This window comes from Protomyctophum parallelum (assembly GCF_964188405.1).
Source record: "Protomyctophum parallelum genome assembly, chromosome: 15".
Lineage (NCBI taxonomy): Eukaryota > Metazoa > Chordata > Actinopteri > Myctophiformes > Myctophidae > Protomyctophum > Protomyctophum parallelum.
This window is the reverse complement of record NC_139710.1, coordinates 9,339,944-9,360,069: the sequence shown is the minus strand read 5'-3', so window position 1 is coordinate 9,360,069 and position 20,126 is coordinate 9,339,944. Positions and strand designations below refer to the sequence as shown.

General features: G+C 41.2%; 1 protein-coding gene across 2 annotated transcripts; it reads left to right on the top strand.

Moving 5' to 3' along the window:
• Positions 1–151: 151 nt before the first annotated feature.
• slc8b1 (solute carrier family 8 member B1) lies at positions 152–17,657 on the top strand. Of its 2 annotated transcripts, XM_083783954.1 has the most exons (15): positions 152–544; positions 942–1,094; positions 1,914–1,966; positions 3,619–3,676; positions 3,917–4,022; positions 4,177–4,344; positions 4,453–4,566; positions 4,772–4,840; positions 5,758–5,888; positions 13,391–13,532; positions 14,285–14,406; positions 15,207–15,360; positions 16,352–16,432; positions 16,525–16,589; positions 16,774–17,657. In XM_083783954.1, the coding sequence occupies exons 1-15, from the start codon at positions 350–352 to the stop codon at positions 16,963–16,965; spliced, it is 1,803 nt and encodes a 600-aa protein (XP_083640080.1). In that variant the 5' UTR covers positions 152–349; the 3' UTR covers positions 16,966–17,657. The 2 variants fall into 2 exon arrangements, with proteins under 2 accessions (XP_083640080.1, XP_083640081.1); XM_083783955.1 differs by lacking the exon at positions 942–1,094.
• Positions 17,658–20,126: the final 2,469 nt, after the last annotated feature.

The following is a 20,126-nucleotide window of genomic DNA, read 5'->3' as shown; positions in this document are numbered from 1 at the left end:
ATCAACCAACCAAGAAGTAGGCCTATGTTCTCTTGTTCTAATAATTGCTAAGGTGCAAAGGAGACAGGGGGCGGGACCGAGCTCTGGAAGTGGTGCAACGTCAGCCGTCAAGTCTAGGGGGTGAAGCAGGCGGGGTTTCAATGAAGCAGGCTACGTTTGTGTACATAATGTACACGGACGTTTGTTTATAAAGACGAGTTTCAGAGAAGCAGGCTAGGCTACAACACACGACTCGTATAGTTACATTCAATATAAAATGGAGCACACGCAGATTGAACACAGAGACATATTTCGCCTGGAGTAGTAGTGCAGCTGTTCTTTATTTAAAGGGAATGGAAGTGGCTCCCGGATGAAGCGAATTATGACTTCATTGGTTTTACTCTGCGTTTTGCTGGTGTTTTTGTGTCATCAACATCATGTGTCGTCAGGCTCCACTGACAGTGACAGTAACATGATCCATGTTCTTACAAAACGTTCTGGTATCAGACTAGTTTGGAGCACCGCAGACAGGCGCACAGTGATGGCTCAAGGAACGACGGATGAGGTTAGTGAGAAATTAAATTAGACTTGTTACATTGCCCGTCCAAATTGAATTGACGCATTTACTGATGTATGCTTAATTGCCTTAGGTGCATATTAGTTTTGTTTATAATAACCTTGCGCAAGCCCCTGGCAGGTTGTCAAGTGTTTTTTCAGAGTTGTCACGTGGGGTGGTAGACATGTCCCCACCAGAAGTTCAACTTGTGCCACTTGTGTTTATTTATTATTGTGAAATGTGCAATTACCTTAATTTGTTACTAATACATTACATTACTACACACGTACCTGCCTATCTGGTCAAATAACGTGTGTGTGTGTGTGTGTGTGTGTGTGTGTGTGTGTGTGTGTGTGTGTGTGTGTGTGCGCGCGCGCGCGTGCGTGCATTTTACTTATATTCTCAGTGTGACCTTGTAATGAACATCAATGCTACAGAACGCTGTACGTTTGTGAAAACCACGCCAGACTGCTATATGGAAGATGGTTTCATCAACTACCTTAAACTGGCCTTTTGCCTGCTTCGCCCTGACCTCACACCTCTCACCATCACTCTTTGTGTAAGTGTGTGTGTGTGTGTGTGTGTGTGTGTGTGTGTGTGTGTGTGTGTGTGTGTGTGTGTGTGTGAGTGAGAGTGAGAGTGTGAGTGAGTGAGTGAGAGGGCATGTTCTTGGGTGGGTACACATTCCTGTTATATAGCAGTTGATTATCCATGACAATGAATTACTCTTGAGTACACAGCAGAAAACGACTGCGGTCAGCCATATATTTCCTTACTGGGTTCCAGTCATGTGCTCACTTGCTGACTAATGAAGTTGTGAGTGAATGTATTAATTCAACTCACTTAATGTCAAAATAACTTGCTCAAATTCCTTGAATGCAACAAACAGGCTGTGGAATTAAATCTGGGCTTGACATTCAAGTGTACACAAAGAATCACATATCACTGTAGCTTCTAGGGAAATCATTTAAAACCTATAATTTCAACCCGTGTGAGCTACAGTGTGCAGACATCTCTTCATTTCCGTTGTACGTATTTCTTGTCCAGCACCGGTTAAATTGATTTGTGTGGTGTGTTGCGGGTTCGAGTCCCGATCCCGACGACCTTTGCTGCATGTCATCCCCCATCTCTCACCATTTCCTGTCACAGTACTATTGGCTACCTATCAATAAAGGCATAAAAATAATATTTTACAAAAAAAAAAAAAAAAAAAATTGCCTTAGCCTTAGCCTTGGATCCTATTTCAGATACAACACCTGAGTGGCAGTGAGTGCTTATAAATCTCAGTTCTTGTTTTCTAGTACATAAATGAAACTTGCTGAAGAGAACAGAGAACGAAAGTGTCTGACCTTCTTTATCTTCCACACCCTCCTTGCAGGTTATGTGGCTCCTCTTCCTGTTCATTATCCTGGGACTCACTGCATCTAAGTTGTAAGCATCTCTTTTGTTGCTGTAATTGTTAAATATCCAGCCATGATTAGTTGTACTTGTAGTTGGGTTTCTGTGTGAGTGCATGCTGTACATCTGCAGAGTATATACCCAAAGGGACAGCCTAATGCAATATTCCATTCCCATTGATTACATATTGTGGTCCAGTGACACCCGCTCTCTCTTTATTGCTCTCATGCTAGCCCTGGAACATGACTCTCGTATTCACACGAGAGTCATGACGTAACTTCACCCTGGTTTTTGCGAACGCTACATTTACAAATAATTAAAATATATAAACATTCGCATTTCAAATATAAAGTACTCACAAAGTGTCCCACGGGTGTTAGTTAGTAGCAGCGCCAGCGATTAGAATTTCTGCATCCCACGTTGTTTAATAAAAAGCATTTTTATCCGAGGTGTTATTTTGCCATTGGCTTTCAACTACGCGCCCCTATCGGTCGGGAGGAGGGTGGCACTCGGTGTGTTCGATATAGGTAGGCTGACCGCCCTGCCAATACAGACTAATAGGCGAGTGCGCTCCCGGTGTGCAACTGTGGATTTCCCAAACGAACCCCGTTTGAAAAAAGTAGCCGGGGAGCTCGGACATAAATGCTTTTTATTAAACAACGCGGGACGCAGCAATTCTAATCGCTGGCGCTGCAACTAACTAACACCCGTGGGACACTTTGTGAGTACTTTATATTTGAAATCTGAATGTTTATATATACGGAAATCTTGTAAATGCAGTGAGCGCAAAAAACAGGGCAAAGTTACTGCATGACTGTCATGATAATCATCATGGCAGTCATGTTCCAGGGCTACTCTCGTGCAAGCACACACCAGCCAAAAGCTGAACGTAATCTTTACTAGGGCTGCTTGCCTGCTTTGTAATCATCACATGGAGATTGGAGACGGATCACATGACTGCAGTGAAAGTATTTTGTTGTTTTCATCAAACTACTTGAGTTGTAAGAATGCCTATGATATTCCCACAAAAGGAGACACACATACTGTACAGTACAAAATCATTATTGATTGATTGAATACTTGTAGGGCTGGGACTCGATACAAAAAAAAGAAAATATCGAATTAACCAGAGCTTTGTATTTAATTAATGAATCATCATGAGAAGCATTTTTTCTCCCATTACGTGCACTGTATTGTTGTCTGTTGGTTGGCCTGAAACTCATCCAGTGAGAAAGGTTCTGTGATGCAAAAACTAAGCGTGATTAAAATACGTACATTTATTAATCGTTTTATTCTTTCTGTAATCTAAATTAATCAGTTAAAGTCCCAGCCATAAATACTTTATTAGATGGAAATGCAAACGGCACAAGATACAGTCATACTTTTGGGCTGAAAGGATAACACCAAAATGTCCTGGGGAATTGTTTCCATTGTGGTCCTATGCCCCTTCCTGTGTGATATTAATCTGCAAGCCTAGTATACCATGAACATACTCTGTACAGTAAACTTCTCAGTGTTGAGTAATTCATTTTATTTGTACACACTAAATATGAGAATGTTTTCAACTGCTGAATGCTATTCATTTACTTGTGTTGCTGCACAGTAGAATCTTCAGTGTTAATTTTTGAATGTGTAACTTCAAGGGTGTACAGTATTTCAGTTACTCATTTGATGTTTCTCTACAGTTTCTGTCCCAATCTCTCGGCTATCTCCACTTCCCTGCGACTCACTCACAACGTGGCTGTATCCTTTTTGTGCTTATGAAAAAACAACCATTCCTTTATGATGCAGTACTTCCCGCCTATTCTGGTTACGGTATCAGTTCCCCTTAAGGGAGTGTAGTGCAGTTTAATTGTTGACTGACCATTATAGTTCCTCTGTCCGTGAGAACTTCTCATATTACTTCTCAATAGCAGTCATGATTGGAGTCTTTTTCTGATTACCATAATTTGTGCATTTTGCTTGACTGGTATGGCTGCTGAGGGGGTGACATTTCTGGCATTTGGAAATGGAGCTCCAGACATCTTCAGTGCCATGGCGGCTTTTTCCCGTCCACATACTGCTGGACTGGCTGTTGGGGCACTGTTTGGTACGCAACGAGACACATACACACTTACAACACCGCAAAATGCTAGAGATGTGCTATTTTTTGCCAAAAACAGGGATGCCAGGTTCAAAGTGTTTAGCATACTGTATGTCCTTTGTGTCCTATTTGACTCTGTCTCGTCCCTGTCTGTGTGTAGGAGCTGGTATATTCGTTACCACTGTAGTCGCAGGGAGCGTGTCCTTGGTCAAGCCGTTCACTGTGGCATCACGCCCCTTCCTGCGTGATATCATCTTCTACATGGCAGCAGTGTTTTGGACATTTGTCATCCTCTATAGAGGAACCATATCAATGGGAGAGACAGTGGGTATGTACATACAGACACACACACACACATAGCATGACCCATCATTGTTGACAAAGCATTGTGTCGGCTTTGGTTTGAAGACCGGAATGTTGTACTTTCTTGCTGTAGGATACCTGGGCCTCTACGTGGTTTATGTATTAACTGTTATCGTCAGTGCATACATCTACAACCGACAAAAACAATATGTCAACGCAACTGCAACTGTGGTGACGCAGGCGCCAGGTGACACACACACACACACACACACACACACACACACACACACACACACACACACACACTGTGGCCAGCCTGTATGTATGTGTGAGACAAGCCTGCTATGTGCAGAGGGTCGGGGACCCCTTCTTCACTTCCTCCAGACATTCCACACACACAAGGAGAAGAGGTGACAATAAATTCATAACACCATTTATTTTCTTTTTTTTAGAGATCCAGTCATCAGACTCTGATAATGAGGTCCCCTATATGGGTAATGGGAACATCCAGCAGGAATATGGTAAGAACCACATATCTTATAAAAGTATTATAGCCATTGTGTCCCGATTTCAACAACCAGTCTTCCCTGTTTTGAACTTGTTTTTGAAATTGGCAAAAGTTTTCAAAAATAACAGATCTGGCCTAGCGGTCCGGGCACCTAGGCTGCTAATCGTGTCGCGGGTTTGACTCCCGATCCTGACGACCTTTGCTGCGTGTCACTCCCCATCTCTCCCCCCCATTTCCTGTCAGCTGTACACTATCAAATAAAGGCAGAAATATATATATATTTAAAACAGATCATTACAAGGCATTACAACATGATGCGTTTGGAGCTTGTAGGTCTGTATTTATGAGTTCATAGAAGCCGTGAGCTTAGTTTCTAGGAGCCTCATATGGATCAAAGCATCAAGGAGGAGTATGAATTGATTACTTCCTCTTCTGTAGTTGACACAGTCAAAAGCACAGCATTGCTGTTGAATGGAAATTACTGTTCTATACATTTATCAAGAGTCACATGCTCATACAAGTATTTGCAGTTAACCATTACTGTGACCAAGGATCTCTCAGGAGAGCCTGAGAGTCTGGCACAATGGGGGTAGAGCTACCTCCTTTTTCCCCCTCTACACCAAATCTCATCGTCAAAAACGGCTGATCATATCACGTTGTGAGCTTGTAGATTTGCTTTTTTTCTCCAAACGTTGACCTATTATGCCTAGAATATGGACGCTAAGGTTCCTGTGGTTAAATGTTGGCGTGGCAGGCCACACCACACTGTAATGACATATGTAATTAAAACAAGGTTTATACAAGTAAGATAAATTTCTATGGGGATAATACAGCACTGCTATAACACCACAATGTAAGTTAATATATTATTCACCAGAGTGACAGGACTGTAGTTACTCAGTGCTATTTCCTTGCACGTATGCATTTCAGATGCAGAATATAGGCCTCTCCTCCCGTACTCTGAGTCAACCAGTCAGATTCTGCTGAGCTCCCTCAACCCGGTGGACAACATGAAGTGGAGGAGGAAGCCCTGGTCCTGGAAAGTCATTAAAGTCATGAAGGTTTGTGAATATCAGGTGACGCTGAGTGTTTGCGTGTGATGCTGCGGGAGGAAATACTTTGTACTAGTACAGACATAATTAGTGTGAGCAACCATACTATTGTAATTATAACACTTTATTACTTGCGCAAGCAGAGCGCGCAAGTAATAGTTTCGCCCGGTCCGTATGCACCGTCCCAGCCAACCCGCCACTTTTGATGCGTATGCAAATAAAACAGCAAATTGTGCCTGATTTGCTGGGACCAGATTACATACATGACCATGTTTCTTACGTCATCATTGAGAGCTAGTCATACATATACTATATATATGTAATTTGTAAAATAAAATGGCAAATTGTGCCTGATTTGCTGGGACCAGAGTACATGGTGTGTATGTATAACTAGCTCTCAATGATGACGTAAGAAATATGTGGATTAAAGGACCCAATGCCAGAGTGTAATTGGTCTTCGATTGTGACGTAATGACGATATGTTTTAGTGTTGGGAGGATTAAAGGTAATGTTCCTGTGTATACATGTATGTAACCTGGTCCCAGCAAATCAGGCACAATTTGCTGTTTTATTTGCATACGAATCAAAAGTGGCGGGTTGGCTGGGACGGTTTTTGGCGCAAAGTAACCACAGTATACCGCTAATCAACTTACAAATTACATATATATAGTATATGTATGACTAGCTCTCAATGATGACGTAAGAAATATGGTCATGTATGTAATCTGGTCCCAGCAAATCAGGCACAATTTGCTGTTTTATTTGCATACGCATCAAAAGTGGCGGGTTGGCTGGGACGGTTCTTGGCGCAAAGTAACCACAGTATACCGCTAATCAACTTACAAATTACATATATATATATAGTATATGTATGACTAGCTCTCAATGATGACGTAAGAAATATGGTCATGTATGTAATCTGGTCCCAGCAAATCAGGCACAATTTGCTGTTTTATTTGCATACGCATCAAAAGTGGCGGGTTGGCTGGGACGGTTTTTGGCGAAAAGTAACCACAGTATACCGCTAATCAACTTACAAATGACATATACATAGTATATGTATGACTAGCTCTCAATGATGACGTAAGACATATGGTCATGTATGTAATCTGGTCCCAGCAAATCAGGCACAATTTGCTGTTTTATTTGCATACGCATCAAAAGTGTCGGGTTGGCTGGGACGGTTTTTGGCGCAAAGTAACCACAGTATACTGCTAATCAAGTTACAAATTAAATTACATATACATATATATATATATATAGTATATGTATATGTAATGATGACGTAAGAAATATGTGGATTAAAGGACCCAATGCCAGAGTGTAATTGGTTTTCGATGGTGACGTAATGACGATATGTTTTAGTGTTGGGAGGATTAAAGGTAATGCTCCTGTGTATACATGTATGTAATCTGGCACCACTGCCGTATCAGGCTCAATTCTGCAATTATGATAATAGGAGATTTCAATGAAGACCAATATAGTGAGAAAGGTAGAAGTATAAAGACCTTCATGTCAAGATTAGGCTTTAAACAATTAAATACAAATCCAACTACAGATTACGGTAAGTATTTTAGATCATGTATATTTTAACTAATGTGAAAGTATTATTACATAAATTGAAGTTAGAGACACATATTACTCTGATCATGATTTAGTATTAATATCACTATAGTCCAAGATGAAATACATTTAAAACAATTGACAATTTACAATAAATAATAAAATAATTATACTGTATACGTGATAACATATTTAAATTCAGTTTATATACCTTTTTTTCATCACATATCAATGATTTATTTTTCTTTGAAAAACTAAAATCCAGAATATTTCTAAATTGATAAAACTGTATTTCTTATATAGATAGAAACTTGAACCATACTTAATAATACTAGGTGTTTACATGCATAAAGTAGGTAGTTAGCAAATAGTTACACCTGATAATTAGACATTTCAAACGTTCCTTCACAGAGATACTGAGATTTGACAGTTTACAGCGGTCAAAAGTACTTACGTTACGCGCTCTGCAGTTCTAGTTTACACTGGAGTTGCCTACTCCTCCCATTGACATGAATGGGAAAATGTGAAAAAGCACTTTCAAGTATTTTTTCCTCTAGGGTAGGTTCATAATATTACTAAAATAACTTGTTATCAGTCGGCCTCACGGTGGTGCTATAACAGCCCACTTTATGTTTGGCTTACCCCATAGAGGTCCATGTATTTGGGCCCAACTTCACCTAGACTGTATTACCTTAATAAACATGGTCATGAATACTTTCTGCTTCCAGTCACTAGTTTAAAGTCTCATTTCTCATGTCATAATATTCTTTTTGGAAAATGATGGTCCCATTTATTAAAAGAATGACCATAAAGTCGCGTATGTCCTGAGGGGCGTGGCTACCGTTACAGTCTATGATCGGGAGCCACCCCCCGTTCGAGTCAAATTAAAAACCAAGGAAGAAGAAGGGGGGAAGTCCCGCCTCGTTGTCTGGGCCAGCCAATGGCCAGCTGGGCCCAAACGGATCTAGAAAGATGGCGATTTACAATTCAAGGACTGACTGGCTTCATCTTACGTCCATATCAGACTCGGCGAACGCTTTGTCCATATTTATTTACAGTCTATGGTGATGACGCATTTCCCCATATAGGCCCATTTCCGTCAGGATAGATTTTCCGCCATTTAGAATTTTCTCCAAAACACACTTTTTGCTCCTCCTACAGATTTTGTCCAAAATCTCACAAAAATCGGCACACATTATCTCCGGGCCTATACGATTAAAATACCACCGGCAGAATTTTGGTAGTCCGTATCGTTCAGCCGTAATCTTCATCAAGGCCAGTTATAGGGTGCGTCCTGCCCACCCAATCAAAAGTTATGGGAATTATTTTATTTTTACCGACAGGTTGTGTCCGTAGCGAGCCGTGGTGGCTTCAATTAGGGATGATCCCAGCAGTTAATTTCACTGAAGTTTACAACCTTTATTCAAATAGTTGAAAATGTATTCATTAAAAAAACTGACAATATATTTTTGATCTCTAAGGCCAAACCTTATTTGAAAGAATATATTAAGAGTATATGACAGCCTTTAAAAATGTTTATACTTTACACAGCTGTGCTACCAAATAACTACCGGTATAATTACATCATGGCAGTCTGTTCCACGGGTTCGACTCCCGATCCTGACGGCCTTTACTGCATGTCACTCCCCCATTTCCTGTCAGCCTACTGTCATTTTTAAGAAAAGTTAAATGACGTTGCCTGCTATTTATGTTTATCATACCTTTTTAATTTTGCACTAAAAACATGCTCGACAGGAACTGTAACCAAATAATGGCCCGGTGCAGGCAGGTGCAAAAATTAATTCGAAATATAGCTGCAAGCAGCGATAAGGTGGGGCCAAGAAAGAACCCAAATACGCAATAAGAACAATATGCACAAATAAGACTGACGAGCTGAGTTGTCTGTACCCAGATTTGAACACACAACCTTGTGGTCCGAAGGCAAGAGCTCTACTGACTGAGCTACACGGAGACAATCAGTTACTACATTTTAAACAGTAACATCATTCAGTGTTTTGGTAACAAGTATGTGTGTCCTCATTTTGGTCCATAGCTTGTGTGTAGGACGTTTCACGCAAATTGCTAAAAAATCCAGGCAGAAAAAAATATCAATGTCAAACTACTCAAAATGGCTGAAAATCAGAGGGCGGAGCTTACTTGTCAAAGTGACATATGTGTTCCCCATGAGTCAAGGAACATGTGGAAACAAGTGCCATGAATTTTGGCCTAACAGCATGAGACTGTTCAAAGGTTTCATTTAAAAAAAAAATGCTATAGCGCCCCCCTTTGGCCAATTGGAGTAAGACTGCTTTCAGTGCTATTTGGCATGACCCTCTACTATACTGTGAAGTGACATAAGCATATGACGCTGCATGTATGTATTAGGGACAGATGGGTCCAAAGTTCACATTTAGACGTTTTTGTGCATTTTGATCAAAGATCCTGGGAGGAGATACATTTTAACTGTTTTTCATATAATTCAAAATTGCGTGTGATCTAAAGGTCAAAAGTCAGAACATGAAATTTGTTCGGCATGAGGAGACACATACAGTATGTGTATCAAAGTGCCATTGCCAACGGTCAAACGGTTCATGAGCTATGCACGTTCAAAGTTTGCATTTTCAATTGGGTGCTTTAGTGACACCCTTTGGCCAATGGTCATGAGCTTCGCATAGTCACCGTTTGGCATGGCACTCTACCAGATTCCCGCGTTTCACGAAAACCGACTGCACGGTTCAGTCAGAACTGCTATTTTTGGCGGGAGAAGAAGAAAATAAACCACACAAACAACAAGTGACCAAAGTCACTTCGTGACTTCTTGGTCCGTTAAAAAGTGCCCCCTCGGGCACAGGTCTCCACCAGGGCAGGTCAGGTTGTGGCCTCCTGGTGGCGCTATAATAGGCCAATGTGAAAAGGGTACTATGTCTTCTTACGCCTTGGATGGCAATTGGATGATTTGAGGCATTATGTTCCAAAAATGTGTTTAGCAAAAATCCACCTGTTGGTGGTGCTATAACAGGCCAATGTAGGAAAGTCTGTGAAAGATTTCATGTAAATTGCACGCTGCGTTCATGATTTGAGGTTTTTTGTTCAAAACGGGCAAATCCTGCAAACCTTGAAGCCAATGTTATAGCCAATTAGGATGGAATATGAAATATCGGACAGATCCGTCTTGATCGCATGACTATAGAGATAGTGTGTAACGATTTGTGTGATTTTTGAACAGAATCTGGGGGGGTAATATAAAAAAAAAGTTTTTCAAAAGTCGGCCTCCTGGTGGCGCTATAACAGGCCGTTCATCGTTGGCATCCAGGGAGTGTGTGTGCAAAATTTGGCATCGACCGGGTTAACGGTGCCGGAGATTAGCTGGTAACAGACGGACGGACACATTTGAATTATTTTATTTGGTCCACACTTTAAAAGAAAAATGCATACAAGGGGACAAACATTATGGGTGCAGTTATGTTACAATCACAAGCCTACGACACATGTTTGGAATCATGATACAACAATTAAGAATGTCACTCAGCAGCGTTTCTGACAGCCATATTCGTTCACACGACGGTGCTCAGGACTAGGCTTAGGTCAGATTCTCACCTAATACTTCGGTAGACTCAGATCCGTATGGGCGGGGAAATTGGGATTCTTGCATATTTAATTGGCTGCGGTTTGCCTTCACACTGTCATTCGCAGCAATTGGAAACGCAGCAGGGGGGAACTTTATCAATGTGTTCCATTCATTAACTATAGCCTACACAGTGAAATCTATGGTGATAAAATTACACTCATAACGTGCATGTGTCGTGCCGTCTGGGACCCCACCCCCCCCCCCTCTCTCTCTCTCTACGCACGCAGCCGCCACACACTGTTCTTTTGGGCATGCAGCACAGCGCTGCATGAGCGCACTGATATAACTCCCCAGTCCCACACAGTGACAGCACTCCATGTTTACGGCACGCACAGACAGACAGACAGACAGACAGAATATTATGTAGGCTATAATACACTGCAGTGTTTTTATGTGTTTTCTTAAGCAATTGATTAATGTACACGTCCTCATTTCGATCAGGGCTTCAGTCTCCTTATTCGACCACGTCTATCCACAGTAACGGGACATCTTTGCGCTGCGTAAAATATGCATTCTCTGTCTCCAACTGTGTTCAGCTCCTCACCCGCCACATTATGTTTGCTTCATTTCCTTTATTTACTGCGGATTGCATTCACACCTGCACCGAATCGTAGTCAAGTGCGATTCGAAGCGAAGCGAAACCCACGTTTTTGGGCGGAGTAAAATGCGGTTATTTGCTGCGCATTAGGATTCGAATGAGCCTTCACACCTGCCAAACGAAGCGCACTTTCTGCCAATGCGCAGCAGGATTCGTTTTAATCGCAGCAAAGGTCTCTGGTATGAATGTGACCTTAGTCTCATATGGTGGCATAGACACACACAAACACACACACACACACACACACACACATTGACTTATTGTCATGTTGACATATTGACATATTGTCATGTTTCATATTGTGTCATATTGTCACGTTTCATATTGCCTGTCATATTGACATATTGTGATGTTTATTGCTTTTTCAGTTTAGTTACAAGGGAATAACTGAGAATGTACATAAAATAATCATACAAACAATTAAGACAACAAATGAAACAAAACTAGACAAGAAAATAATAAATACATTACACATGAAACCTTTACAGAAAAGATAATACAATACAGACAATACAATACAATACCATACAATAAAAAAGGAAAAAGAAATGAAGACAATGCCATTGAACCTGGGTAATATTAATTTACACTGTATTCAAGGAAAATAAAAGAGAAAGGGATGTTGCGCTCACACCACAATGGGATCTCTGACAGCAATATGCATTATGTATCCTCCCCATTTCCGTATATATTTATCCAGTCTGTCGGACCTCCTATTTGCCATTTCTTCGTATGCTGCAACCTTGCCTAACTCCACAAACTAGTCATGAAACGAGCGAGTCCCTGACGCTTTCCAACCCCTTATCAGCACCTGTCTACCAATCATGATAGCCGTGAGGATGAAATCGACATAATCACAGTGAGCAACCTGCTTTGGGTCACCCAGTATGTAAAGCCTAGGGCAGAAGGGAAAATCAACCTTTGTCATTTTTAAGATACAATTATGAATTTGTTTCCAATAACTCTCAATTACAGGACAGTCCTACAGAGCGTGAACCAGGGTGTCCACCGATGATGCATCCTTGCACTTGCACTGTAAACTGTGAACGTTTTCCAGTCACTACAAGTCATACAGTCTCACTAGCCTCCTTATTTCAATTGCTGCACCTGCCTTTAGACAGCTCCCTCTTTGTAATCATCAGTTGTACTTAATTTCTTATGCCCTATATGCGTTCTTCACGTTACCATAACAGAGGTTGATTGTTTCATTTCCTCTGGTGCACAGTTAACATTTTGCCGGTATGTGGGGAGAGTCTTTTTGAGCTGACGGCTGTCATAGCCACATATTAAGACCAGGGAGTGCGATGACTGCCCACAGAGATAGCCTCTGTTGGGTGTCATTGCCAGAGGGGGATGTGAACCAGAACAATGTTCAGCTGGCCAAATTCACGGGGGAGATATCTAGGTCTCAGATTTACAGAGAGCAGTTCGATGTCAGGTGAACAATATGATGAGTTTGTTATGGTCGGACTCACTACTGATCTCTACTGATATGCCTGAATACTACAGAAAGCTGTGATGCCAGGTTACAGTTATCACAGCCAGACCAGGCAGTGGAAATCCATTAATATCATTGTATCTGTGTTCCAAAAAGAAAAACGGAAGGGCCCTAATTTGATATTGCACAGCGAAATACAAAGTTAATGTAACTGAAAATTGACTGTACATCTGTCATTGTGTTATGTGAACGGTTAAGCTATAACCGTGCCCTCCATCCACCAGATTCCACTGGAGGTTCTACTTCTGTTGTGTGTCCCTGTCGTCGATCCTGATAAAGAAGACAGGAACTGGAGACGGCCGTTAAACTGCCTCCATCTGATCACCACTCCGATGGTGTGTGTGCTCACTTTCCAGTCTGGATTATGTAAGTTCACTGTTAAGTGTTATTACCTCCCTGGCAAAGAGAAATGGAAAGACCTACCATAGCCCTTAACTCTCATGTGCTCTGCTGTGAGCCAGTATGTCACAAAGTTTCACAGTGACAATTTCACATGCCATAGATGAGTAAACAAAGCTGGTGGTATGATGACACTAATTGTAGATATGTTTCATTGACACGCAGAAACACCGAAATGGAACAGATGCATAATTAATGTAGCACATATAATTATTATTGTTATTGGTGTGAATCCTGCTCATAATCTGTGTCAAATTTCATCTTTCTCCGCTGTACTGATATAGCTGAACTGCCTTAACCCATTTTGACCTGAGATCAGATTCTAAAAATGTCTGTTTGAAAATGACATTTTTCTGAAAAAGCTATGTTTCTATGTCAGTGGTTCTTCGATTTTTCAAAAATAGCAGACCTACAAGCTCGACTCCACTCGGTGGCGCGCTATGAGCTTGTAGATCTTCTATTTTTCAATAGCTAAATTATAACATGTTTAAAACACAAAAAGGGGTTCAAATTAAAGTAAATTATTTCAAAAAGTATAAATAGTAGTTGTACTTATGTGGCCTACTGGCAGTATACACAAGAAAACACACAGACAGATGGCTCACCTCTGAAGGAGCCATGTCCTAGAAACTAGGAAAGTCAGAGGTGAAAATCACACCTATCCTATATTAACCATCCTTAATATCTTGCTCTTCCTCATCCTCTTGCTTTGTCTCTAGATTCTAAATATATGATCCAAGGACAGTTTCCCCTCTGGCTCCTGATTCTTCTACTGGGCATGTTCCTCTCTGCCATCATTTTCTGTACCACCACCAATGACTGTCCTCCCACATATCACCCAGTAAGTAACGTGGGCTTTGGAGGTGGATAAAGGTCTCATAAAGCCTGTAGTATCTGGTTAAGCATAACAAAACAAATATTTCTATTGTCTTTTGATGATCGCTGCTTGACAGAAATAAGTGATTTTCAAAAATACAAGTTTGATTCATTTTCGTCAAGCGAAACGACAAGATAATTCTACCCCTCAGCCTGGTGAGGGTTGCCTGGTGGTCCAGTCAGTTATTGCTCTAGCCACACACTCCTTGTGAAATGCCAGGACCTGGTTCGAGTCCGAGGCCCATTATATCTTGCATGTCTCCCCTTGGTTTCCTGTAGAAAGTAGAAACTTCTCTAGTAGTAGTAAATTCTTCTATACTGTGTTTATAGAGCGTCACAGTCCCGCCCCCTCGAGGGACCCGGAAAAGAAATCCCTGTTCATTTTCCTCATAGACTTTTCAGAAAGTATTTATTTAAAGACGCTTACGCGGCGGACAAATCCTGACAATAAACACAATGTTTTGGGCCAAACAAAGAATTAGAAAGTAGAAAACAACGGCAGGTTACAACATTTTTGTTGTTATTCTTCTTTGTAATTATTTGTTTTGTCCAAAATATTGTGTTTGTTGTCATGATTCGTCACGACAAGAGTTGGCTTTGTACGACGCTTATAAGGTCTTTAAATAAATAAGTTTCGAAATGTCTATGGGAAAAATGCATTGGGAACTATTTCCTGGGCCTGGCGTTGTCATGAAAGGGGGCGGGACTGCGAAGCTCTATAGTGCTCAGTCAGTATGACATGCTTGTCCTGTGCTGTTTTTCTAGCTGTTTGCTCTTTTGGGTTTTGTGGTGAGTGCCATATTGATCAGCGCAGCAGCATCAGAGGTGGTCAGCCTTCTCCACATGCTGGGCATGGTGCTGAGACTCAGTAACACTGTGCTGGGACTCACCCTGCTGGCCTGGGGCAACAGCATAGGAGGTAAGATTAACGAAGGGACAATAATAATAATAATTATTAATAATTATTATTATTAAAACGCTATTTTAATGTTTTAATTTATTGTGACATGTCGCTTTTTGAGCTGCAAATTCAGTACCACTAACACTTAAATCCTACTTGATAAAATGGACCTGTAGGGGCACGGTGGCACAGTTGGTAGTGCTGTCGCCTCACAGCTAGAAGGTCCTGGGTTTGATTCCCGCTGGGGACACTGTGGGCACTGGCGGCGTGTTCCCTCCTCTGCGTCATCAGTGCCCATACCCGAGGCGGGGGTTGGCGATAGGGCCTTTCTGTGTGGAGTTTGCATGTTCTCCATGTGTCCCCTAGGGTAGATACCCTCACAAAAACATGCCGTAATCCTGGTCTCTAAAACTACCTCCCCCTGGCCAGCCGGGGCGCCTGATGGAGGGGAAAGGAACTGGTCGGAATAACGTGTCCCTTCCACGCGCTACGTCCGGCCAGGGAAATTCCCGTCAGGTGAAAAGAAGCAGCTTGGACTCCTCATGCATAGAAGGAGGCATGAGGTCAGTCCGCTGCCCCCCCTGGTTGGCAGAGGAAGTGTAGCGCCCAGTATTACATTAGATAATTGGCACTGGGTGAAAAGAAAACTGGGTTACAAAATCGTGGGATAAAGATTTAAAGAGAAAATGGACCTGTAAAGAGCACAGTTGATGCGCTCTTATTTCACTCTACACACACGAGAGATGCTGGGGGTTCAAGTGGTTATCAAAAGTGTAATTTTAAGTTTTAAGCATATTTTGATTATCGCGATATTGTTAATTTGTGTTAATTTGTGCTGCATAGTGTCATGCATTGTGACACAATAATCGTGACATGTCATTTTCATATGGTCCCATCCCTAGAAGGCATGCACAGTGCACACCTTTACCAGACCCTGTGAAGAAAGCATATCTGGAATTATAATTAACTCAACTGATGACCTACTGTTTGGTATTAAATGTCTTTTCAGATTTTTTTTCTGATATCACCATTGCACGTCACGGTTACCCAAGAATGGCAATATCTGCCTGCTTCGGAGGCATCATCTTCAGTATCCTTTAGTGTGAAATCGTTGTGAAATATATGTACATGTTGTACACAAACATGTGTTATATTACTGTCAACCTTGACTGCTTCCATCAGATATGCTGTTTGGTGTGGGACTGGGCTGTCTAAGGCAGATGTTTACGAGCCATTCTGAAGTACAGGTATTGTCCCATCGCACTCCTAATCTGTATTATTTTGTGACTCATGTCTACAACAGAATCGAGCAAATGGAAATGGAAAAACAAGTTGTAGCTACTTGTGACTGATTAAACTGTGTTGAACACTAAATGAGTAGACATCACATCATGCACCTGTTTTATGTTTATGTTGTTTTCTCTTCTGCAGTTGGAACCAGAGGGTTTGCTGACATGGATTCTTGCAGGTTCTCTGGGTTTATCGTTAGTCCTTTCCTTTGTTATTGTTCCACTGTGTCGGTTCCATTTGGGTCGGACCTACGGGATCTTCCTTATCATCTTTTATGCTGTCTTTCTTGTCATTGCACTGCTAACAGAGTTTGGAATGATCCATCTTGTCTAGTCCAAAACTCTGTCTTGTACATCTACTGGTGGATACACTGGAGCAGGGTCCATGCAATTTGTGGACCCCTTATTCTCTCAGAAGCACACTCTTTATTCTGGGATAACAAGTACACGTAGAAATCATGCATACCTGTATTATCCAGAGCTGTGTTGTGGGTGGTTCCAGTAAGCAAGAAGGATGTACCTTTCCCCCCCTCCATTTAACCAGGTTTGTCCCATTGAGATCAAAGATCTCTTTTTTTGGAGGGAGACCTGCATCAATGTGAATGGCCAAACGGATATTTCAGGACACAGCTTGGTTTCGTTGTGAACAATTTGAGCTGATGTTAAGGGCACTGATCATTGTTACATGAGGAAAAATGGGAACGGCATGAATGGTCCTTGGAGCACAGCTCAGGGAGCGTTGAACCAGATCACATTGTGCCTTGCCTTTACTCTTGTTTGTATTGACCAAAGCTGCTGTAGCACCTCAAGAGAGTGCAAACACATGGACTACTCTTGCCATGACAGACTAGAAACAACATGGGTATGAAAAATGTGGAGATGGATATTCAACATTTGTTGTTCAAATCAATTTGAATGTAATAACTGGGCTTTACATCAACTGTAATGTTAAATATCTTGGCAACAAAGCTGCTTTTTTACTTGTAAATAATTCTTTAGTACCTACATGTTGATTAAATCACTTGGGTTCAATATTTGCCGTTGTTTGTTTTTTATGGTGGGAAAAATCTGCTTTTTGGTCTATGCATTGTATACGCCATCAAACATTTGGTGTGGCAGCAGCCATTTTTTCAAAATGGTCACCAGCTGCCAGTTGGTCAAGTCTTCCTAAGGTCAAGTGTGTGTGTGTGTGTGTGTGTGTGTGTGTGTGTGTGTGTGTGTGTGTGTTCATTCATCCTAAATGGGGGCATTGCAATGATCTCTGGGGTCATGTGATCAAGATGTACTGTATATGTATAGTGTAGCTCTTCGTCTCACTCCGAGACATGGGCTATAGCCCATGGTCCCCGAGTGATTTTCGTCTTTTTTTTCAAATCCTCAAAAATGATGAAAAACGGCATGCCTATTCCATCCGAGACCATGGGCTATAGAGCGCCGCAGTCCCTCCCCCTTTCAGAAAAACGAGTGGCCCAGGAAATGAAAACCCAATGCATTCTCCCATCGGCACTTCTTATTTAATTTATTTAAAGACGGTTACGCCGCGGACAAAGCCAACTCGGATCGTGACAAATCATGACAATGAACACAATGTTTTGGGCGCTCTGTAGCCCCCAATGGCAGATATTGGCACGTCAAAAAAGCACTTTCACCTAGAAACTCCATTCACACTTTTTATAATTCAGCTTACTGTGGAGACACATGCTGGAACTTTTTACTTTGAAATGTTTTGTAGTTTCTGAGTTAAACTTAAATGCCCAATGCATTCTCAAAGGCAATAGCACAAACTTTGGCATGCTACTAGTCCTACATACTTACACCTAGAAACCCCAATCAAACCTATTTAGGTTCATCTTACAGTGGACATGTTTACCTGAAAAGGAATCTTTGAAATGTTTCATAGTGTTGTTTCATAGAAATATAGTGCTTTCAAATTTGAGAAATGTACAATGGGGCTCAATGGCAGATATCGAAAACCTAGAAACTCCATTCACATTTTTAATAATTCAGCTTAGTGTGGAGATGCTGGAACTTTTGCCGTCCAAGACAAAGGGCTAAAGCCCACGGCCCTATGTAAAGTCATCCAAATGTCAGAAACAGCGGGGCTAATTGTATCCCTGTTACTTATTCCATCCGTGTATATATATATATATATATATATATATATATATATATCTTGGCCATCATGAACTTCTTCCTCATCAGAAGATTAAATTTGGAGTCGCTTGCTTTTTTATTATTGCTGTGATCATGTTCCCACTCATACCTGGCAAGGAATTGTGTATAGCCTTTGGCTTATTTGTGTCAGAAGGTCACTTTGGAACTGGGAGCAAATGGCTTCATTGATATGGGTGTAATAATGTTCACTATCATATCAATATCATGTCTCCAATCTCTCTGTATATCTTCTTTGATATTGCATCAATTGCTAGATATCAACTTTGCTGCAAATTATTAATGATTTGAAAAAGGTATCGGTGCCAACCCAAGGGAATAAAACATCATTTTTCGACCGCGGTCGAAATCTCTAAGTAATCTGAGTTCTCCTCTAAAGTAATCAACAAGGTTTGATACCAACTTTTTACGAGCAAGGATGGTTCCACCAGCATCCTCGTATTCCTTGTATAGACTAATTGAGTTATGCATGTTTGATCTCTTTTGAACAAGAAATGTGATGACATGAAATAAATGCTGTGTCTTTTGGTTCTGTGCTATTCAGTGTTAACGTTTGCCGAATTGCAGCTTAAATGTTTCTTGAACACATGAATTTGGCTTTACAGTCAACGTGATACCTTATGCCTGCAGAATGCAGGTCAAAAGGAACAACCGCAGTGCAAATCTGATGTGGATTGCGTTTGCTTTTGCTTGTTCATTATTGACCATGTTGCAGACACCTACGATAGCAGGATGTTTAGGATCTTTCTTTATTTCACAATTATCACCACAAAACAGACCGTGTTGGTGAGCAATGAACTTGGATTGTTCTGATCGTCACTCTCTTTGGCTCAACAACTGGAGGACCAACCCTATCCCTCTCCATTCTTTTTGGGTGACACTTGCGGTGAACAGGTACAGTTAAGTTTCCACGTAACTCAACTTGTTGCACTTCCAATTCCTTGTGTTTACCATCACCACACTTTTTGCTAGCTTTGACTATTCTGGCTACTGATGCCTTCTGTTTTGCAGGCATATACAGTAGCTCCTCAAAGTAGCAGGTTTTCTCCATATCTGCTTGACTCAAATGTTTGTTTGACTCTTCTTTGTGACGATCCACTACCAACAGGTGTTGCCAAATGTGAAGTGAGGTATTTATCAGGTGTGGCCAATTAACCAGGTGGCCAATCGTAAAAATATTTAAATTAATTGAAAATGTTGGCTTTAAATTGGATAAAAATTATACATATTTCTTGAGAGTTGGTATTTTTTTGTTGCAACAATTTTATATTTCATCCACTAGGTATATGGATTACATTTCAATAATAAAAGTTGTAGAAAACT

Excerpts from the sequence above, each read along its gene's own strand:
- slc8b1 (XM_083783954.1), top strand. The coding sequence starts at position 350 with ATGAAGCGAATTATGACTTCATTGGTTTTACTCTGCGTTTTGCTGGTG. Across the intron at positions 3,677-3,916 it reads GACTCACTCACAACGTGGCT|GGGGTGACATTTCTGGCATT; the intron begins GTATCCTTTTTG and ends ATGGCTGCTGAG. Across the intron at positions 4,841-5,757 it reads GAACATCCAGCAGGAATATG|ATGCAGAATATAGGCCTCTC; the intron begins GTAAGAACCACA and ends TATGCATTTCAG.